Genomic DNA, 7,483 nt, shown 5'->3' on the forward strand with positions numbered 1-7,483 from the left:
CGGTAGGTGATGCCACCCAGCCCCCCCCCACACATTCCAGGAGAAGTAACTGACTTCAATGTCCATATATACAGGTCGGGAATTCCGCTTCAGAAGTGAGTGACGTCACTGTGTCCATATATGGACAGTGTAGTCACGCACTTCTCCTGTAGCGGAATCCCCAATCCCCGGCCGAGGATTGGGGATTCCGACTCCTACAGGGAGCAAAAAAAAGACCCTCCTCCTCACACGCACTCTGCACTGTGAGGAGGAGGAGGAGAGAGAGCACGAGTGACGGAATACAAGGCCATCACTCGGGACACATTCCGGTGATGGCCGTGTATTACCCGGCCCCATAGACTTCTATGGGAGCTGGGCGGCCGGGTACCCAGCAGAAAATAGGGCATGTCCCATTTTTTGACGGCCGGTTTTTCTTTGTAGGTGGTGAGATTTACTCTTATTTGGGCCCAATTATATTCGTAGGTGAGATTCTCGCTCTCTAAGCAGCCCGGTGGTAGCATAGAATAGAGGAGGTTCTTTATATCTGCCATCCAGGGAGAGGAGGTCCCCATGTTTGTTTGCATTCCAGGTAGAGAAAAAGGGTGGCTCTTTCTTCCCCTGCACCTCTTAGGCTGGAATCACACGAGCGTGGCGTTTTTGCGCACGCAAAAACGCAGTGTTTTGCCTGCGCCAAAGCCACTTAACAGCTCCGTGTGGCAGCATATGATGCGCGGCTGCGTGCTTTTCGCGCAGCCGCCATCATTATGACACTCCATTTGGATGTTTGTAAACAGAAATGCACGTGGTGCATTTCACGCAGTTAGCACGGAACTGCTTCCGTGCGGCATGCGTGGTTTTCAAGCACCCATTGACTTCAATGGGTGCGTGATTCACGCAAAATGCCAAAAGAACGGACATGTTGAGACTTTTTTTCAGCGGACTCACGCGGAGTAAGACTATAGCCCCCATAGACTAATATAGGTCCGTGCGACGCGCGTGAAAATCACACGCGTTGCACGGATGTAATTCCCGTTCGTCTGAATAAAGCCTTATTGTGACGGGAAATAAAAATACTCCCATGCCCAGTAGCAGCCCTCTTGGATCTTGCCCTAAAACTAAACTGACCTGGTCCTTTTTGATCAATATTAATTTGCTCGCAATATGATAACTAATAAGGTGCAATCTAATAATAAACATTGGTAGAATGCAACAATAAATATAGATCTAATGAAAATACAAACATTTTAGAGATTTACTTAATTGTATGTTACACAATCCCTAAGGACCATAGAATTATTTCACGGAGATCAACTGATCCAGAAAGTGAAGCCAGTGCAATATAATTTACATTTACATGTAGTACCAGCTAGTAACTAATTAAATGCTGAATAGGAGCTGTTTTGAATGGTAATCGCCCTAGTTTAACCCTTTAATGGCCAGCCTAGTTTAGACCTCATTGACCAAGCTATTTTTTACATTTCTCCATCGTTGCATTCAAAGATCTACAAAGTCTTTATTTTTCCATTGACAGGTTGTATACTTGTTTTTTGGGGGATAAGTATTTCAATAGCACCATTTTGGGGTACATATAGTTTGATTAACTTTTAATTAACTTTTTTTGGGAGAGAGGGATAAAATAGAACCCAGCAATTACTCCACACTTTGGTGTCCTAAATTTACACCGTTTACCGTGCTGTATAAACAACTTTATTCAGTTGGTCGTTAAGATTGCGGCAATACCCAAATTTATATACATTTTGTATGTTTTACTACTTTTACACCATAAAAACACTTTTTTCAAAATTATTTGTTTTTGTGTCTCCATATTTTAGGAGCCATAACTTTATTTTTCTGCCGATGCAGTTGTATGAGGGCTTTTTATGCAGGATGACTTGTAGTTTTTATCAGTACCATTTTGGAGTACATGCGACTTTGATCACTTTGTCCAATTTTTTTGTAGGCAGGACAAACAGAAAACAGGAACTCTGGCATGGTTTTTTAATTTTATTTATTTTTTACGACATTCACCGAGTGGGTTGAATATAGTGATCGCTTTATAGGTGGGGTTGTTTACGGACACGACAATACCAAATGTGTTATTTTTTCACTTTGTTTTTTTTATAAAAAATAATTTTGTAAGGTGAAAGTGTGGGTTTTTAATTTTTTAAATTGGGATATTTATTATAAACGTTATTACACTTTTTTTACTTTATTAGTCCCACTAGGGGACTTTACTATGCGATCATCTGATCGCTTTTATAATACGCAGCAATACTTCTGTATTGCAGTGTATTATGCCTGTCAGTGTAAAACAAAGAGGCATCAACTAGAGGCAGACCTGGGGGCCTTTGTTAGGCTCCCGGCTGCCATAGAAGCCTCTGGCACCCTGCGATCGATCGCAGAGCGGTGTGCCGGTGGGAGTAGTCTCCTTCTAAACCACTCAGATGGATCGATACGGATCTCGATCCCGGCCACGCCAGCAGGTCTGCTCCCAGCCCTCAGCGTGCAGGGGGATTTACCTGCTCCCGGCGGGGTTTATTCTGATGCAGCGCCGTATAAAGGCTGCTGCATCGGAATAAAGCACTTAGTGGCCACTGTAAAAACACATATGGGCGATCACTAACGGGTTAAGATGTTGAAGTTACAGCTTGCATAACTTTGGTTTAAGTAGTGAGATAGGAGTACTAATACATCCTTAAAAAACAAACAAACATACTATAAGACTACGTTCACATTTCGTTATTGCCCAACATTTGTTGTAATCACATCCGCCAAAAGTATCTATGGGGGGGGGGGCATGTTCTTTGGTTTTTTTTACAAAGCGAGTCAATGGGCCTCGTATGCCACTGTATGACTATACAACGGCACACGTTGCAACCTTTCCATCGGAGGTATACATCAAGGAATACTTAGAAGGAAAAAGTGAGGTGCAAACAGAGCCTAAGGCTGGGTTCACACACCCAATTTACGGATGTAATTCGGGCGTTTTAGCCTCAAATTACGTCCAAAAATACGGCTCCAAAGCGTCGGGAAAACATCTGCCCTTTCATTAGAATGGGCTTTACGATGTTCTGTGCTGATGGTAATTTTTTTTACGCGCCGCTGTCAAAAGATGTCACTTTTTGAGACGTAAATGGAGCCGTTCTCCATTGACACCATGGAAAAACAGCTCCAATTACGTCCGTAATGGACACAGCGAAAAGCGCCTGCAACATGCCATTACGTCTGAAATGCCGGAGCGGTTTTCTCCTGAAAACAGCTCCATAATTTCAGCCGTAACGGAGGCTGCCGTGTGAACATACCCTAAGAGAAGAATTTGAAGCATTAATGGCGTACTGGTACAAGGGTATTATGGTATCGGTAGGTTGACGTGAGCCACAGCCACTTCATAAACCAATAAGAGGTTTCATTGCAAGAAAAAAAGGTAGACTTTGACCAGGTCTATATGTGTTTCTTAGGTTTATCTGACCAATTTGAGGGCACCTATCGGGCTACACCATTAAGTCTGATTGTTGAATTTCACTGACATGAGTATTAATGTGTAGCTGTAGGAAATAAAATCTTGTCTTCTACCAATCTCAGAAGATACTCCTTAAGTAACGGCTGTTTAATATATTAAAAATGCAAAAATGTAAACAATAAAATAATTTTAATGCCACTTTAAAGAGGTTGTTTCATAAAAGACAACCCCTGTCCATATGCCCGATTAGAGAATATGGACTCCATAGAGGTGTGTCCTTAGCTTGGGGACCACTCTCTATAAGCCAAAGCGGAGAGCTGGTAAGAAAAACTCCAGTGAACTTAGCCCAAGCTATTACATATTTGCATTCAACTGAGTTCTGGAATAAATCACTGGTTGTCAAAACAAGACCCACCCAGTTCGTAGAATTGGAGATTATGTTCGCCCCTGCCGTTACTCAGCAATTGATATAGCCTGCTAAAACTCCAGGACAGGAGATCCCAACTGTATAAATCAATAACCTACAGTTTTCACACAAAAAAATAAAATAAATACATTTGCACCCAGGGCAGAACAGTCGGCCAACTGGTAATACATAAAAGTAATGCATCACTAATTAAACATTTGACAAATTCATATGTTATTTACACGACATGTTTGTAATTATTATAACTTTATAAGATGCTGGTGGTGTATACCAAGCGGACGCCATGAAACTAGTAAATATAATAGGTAACATTTGTCATACATTATGTATCATTTGAGCGTCTAACGCAGATAGGTCGGTAAATTATGATGTCAAAGATGAAGACTCCCTTCACAAATACTTACATATTACATCTGACTCCCAAGTTGATATGTGTGAGTTCTCAACCTGACATGACCCCTAAGAATGTCAACCATGTCTCCTTAATGGCAAGTCCACAATTATTTATATATATATCTTTTGGATAGAAATCCGCTCAATTTTTAACAACGCCTTAAGGGGTGGTGTGGTGGTGGTGTTGGGAGGGGGGGGGGGTTGGACCAGTTTGGCTAAATTCCCAAGACTCCTACCCATCCGGGAAAGGGTCTATTTTTGTTAATATACTCCAGATAAATTACATACACAGCATAAACGTATCCTCACAATGCCAAAAACCTCAAAAGCATGCTACCTGTTTAGGCTACATATTTCTTATAAAAGGACTGCATGTATAAACCCTAAAACAAGAAGAAAGTTATATTCATAAGCTGCATTCTACATTGAATTGACCTTTAAAGGATTAGGCAATAAAAATATAAACATATTCAACTTTTATACCTTTTGGTTTTAAATCTTTAAACAAAGCTAGAAAGGAGCAGCCTGTGGCTAGCTGTGCTAAAAACATGTACTGAACAAGTGTGCCAGTTATATAAATATAAAAGCCAAGTATTGAAAATTCATTTCTAAGTATCTTGCATGAAAGGAGAGCAAATCAAAAGATTTACTGCCTCCTTTAATCCTATCCTGGCTTCTCCCCTTCTTTTAGCTGTAAATGCTTAGCTACTGTGTGAGAATGACATCCTGTTGATTTATAAAGTAAGGCACAGCAGTCAGCCCCAGCCTAATAAAATTTCCACTGGCCTCTAGTGCCACCTAGCCATAGGATTTCAAGTTTCATTTCACCATTGGTGCTTACAAATTAACACCACACATTCTGTCAAAAATTAACGTTTTTTTAGGTTGAGTAGTACTTACGGTAAAAAACGTATTCTGTATAACTGGACCAGATCTTGTCATCAGTATACTGATTGACGAATGAAGCCGTCACTGAGGAGTTACAGGCTACCATATGGAATCCACATTCTGATAACATGTCAAATGCTCTCTCTAGATGCTTGAACTTGAGATAAAACCTTGATGTGTATTTTTCTGGAGCTCGGTCCGGATCTCTGCTTTCATTTAGGGTTTCGCCAAAAACCTCTTTGGCCAGAGAGATACGACCACAAACCAGAATTCTTGGAACTCTACGAAACTTTGCATCTGCTTGACTTTCTCGGCCCATAGTGCAAGATCCCCGGTAACCAACAGTGATGAAGCCCCATTTTCGGTCTGAAGGCATCAAAGAAGATGATGGGCATATTCTGGTTTCACTTCCTTGCGAAACTTCCTCAAAGTCACTGTGGCAGTAGTCATCAGGGCTCTGTTTTACTTCATCAGGTGCCAAGATCTTCACAAGTTCTGGGAGCAAAAAGTATTCCGCTTCTCTTTTCAATCTTCCTTTTTCCGGGAAGTGATCTGGCAAGACCACCTGCCTGTCCCTGAGATAATCGAGCACATAACGGAAGAGAAACCCATCTCGGTCAATAAAGAATCGTCCTTTGGCATCTTTGGCCAGGTCATTTATAGAGTCCCTTTTTGAGGTGAACATTTTCCAAAGCAAGGAATGGGGTATACTGGTCAAAGTTGAATGGCGTGTAAAGTAAACTTGCCCACCGACATTTAATTCAACAACCTCTGGAAAAGATTGCAGAATGGTCCCTTGGTCTCTAGGTGGAGCATAAGTTCTGCAGTTTCCACTCAGAGCCATTGTGCTTTTTAACAGATTCCACTAACTATGGTACAAATTGTTCATGAATTTTAAAATTTAAGTGGAAAACTGATATGTATATTCCCAAAGTGCAACAACTCTCTTCCGATTCTGAATTGCTTGGTCATGAAGTCAGTTAAAATTGGTCATGAACATAACAGTCTGTTGTGTGTCCTATATCAAATCCACTTGAATATTCACTTGCTAAAACAGTATAAAAGAAGGATATAGATCACATTGAACTCACTGGATGCAAGGTCACACCGAACAACCAGACGTACAAGGATCTGTCAAGAGAGAATTTTTTTTTGAAGTTAACAGAAATAGCAAGTGTGTGTGTGTGTGTGTGTGTGTGTGTGTGTGTGTGTGTGTGTGTGTGTGTGTGTGTGTGTGTATGTGTATATAGAAAAATACAGAAGCGCATAAAAATGTATCTATAGACATTTTAAAACCTCTGCATGCAATTTACATTGGCAAATTGGTAGAACACATATATATATATATATATATATATATATATATATATATATATGCATGCAATAATAAAATTACTATACCTGGGTTGCATAATCCTTTCGTATGGAAATGATGACACTTTTTATACACTCAAATAGAAATCAATATAAAAATAAAAAATAAAGTATGGGAAAGGTGTAGCTGTCCTCAAGTGTAGAAAGTTAGCAGCTCCTGGGTAGCAGTGGCTGTGATGCCTTCAGTTGTGGTGGTCAGCAAATAAAAGCAAACTAAAAATAAGACTGGCTTGTTATTAGGGCAGTGGAAAAAGCGTTCTCCAGATGGGATGCTGGATTCTAAATGCCTTGAAAAAACCTCCCAGTCACCACAGCCAGCCAGCATGGAGCAGGATGCACATCTGATACCCCAAGTACTAGCAGGAACACAGAGGCTAGCATACTTCCAGGAGAGCAGAGGAAGGGACGGGAGGAGCGGGCAGCAGCTGAGAATTCAGCTCTGGGAGCTCTGATGCTTGGTTGCTGAGCCTGCTCTAGCTGCTGAGCTGGGTGGATCCACAGTTCCCAGGGCTGTTCTGAGATGGTGCTATTTCAGCAGTGCAGGGAAGAAACCAACCAGGGAAATAACTATTACATCATCTTAAAGGAATATAGATGTGAATGAAGACATAAAAGCAGAGGATCCATTTGTGGGCTGTCAACAGCAGCTTTCTTTTAAACAGGTGAACATATGAAAGTGTGAAGAGCAGCTTAAGGCGTACCTATCCCCTGGGTGATTTAACCTATTAACCTCCATTTAAGTTGTCACATCAAGCATTGATTCTAATTGGTTATGTTGTTGCAGATTACAGCAATTAGGGACAAAGCTTCGTCTTGCAATTATAGTCTTATCTCTCGTACCGCACATACACAGATTTTATACTAGCCGGCTACTGCCACGGTTTTACTGATAATAACCATCCATTCTGTTAGAATTAGGGCTGCAGTAAATAGGATTTTCCAGTATGAGAAAAGTAACAAAG

The 7,483-nt window shown here is 41.0% G+C and overlaps 1 protein-coding gene across 1 annotated transcript in view; it reads right to left on the reverse strand.

Moving 5' to 3' along the window:
- Window positions 1–7,088, reverse strand: part of KCTD16 (potassium channel tetramerization domain containing 16) — a 272,277-nt gene extending 265,189 nt beyond the window's left edge. Inside the window, exons 1-2 of the mRNA XM_075856535.1 lie at window positions 6,549–7,088; window positions 5,160–6,278 (exon numbers count right to left, since the gene is read on the reverse strand). Coding sequence (XP_075712650.1) covers window positions 5,160–5,991 — 832 coding nt within the window. The 5' untranslated portion in view covers window positions 5,992–6,278; window positions 6,549–7,088. The remainder of the gene's footprint in view (window positions 1–5,159; window positions 6,279–6,548) is intronic.
- Window positions 7,089–7,483: the final 395 nt, after the last annotated feature.

Source organism: Rhinoderma darwinii, chromosome 3 (assembly GCF_050947455.1).
Source record: "Rhinoderma darwinii isolate aRhiDar2 chromosome 3, aRhiDar2.hap1, whole genome shotgun sequence".
NCBI lineage: Eukaryota > Metazoa > Chordata > Amphibia > Anura > Rhinodermatidae > Rhinoderma > Rhinoderma darwinii.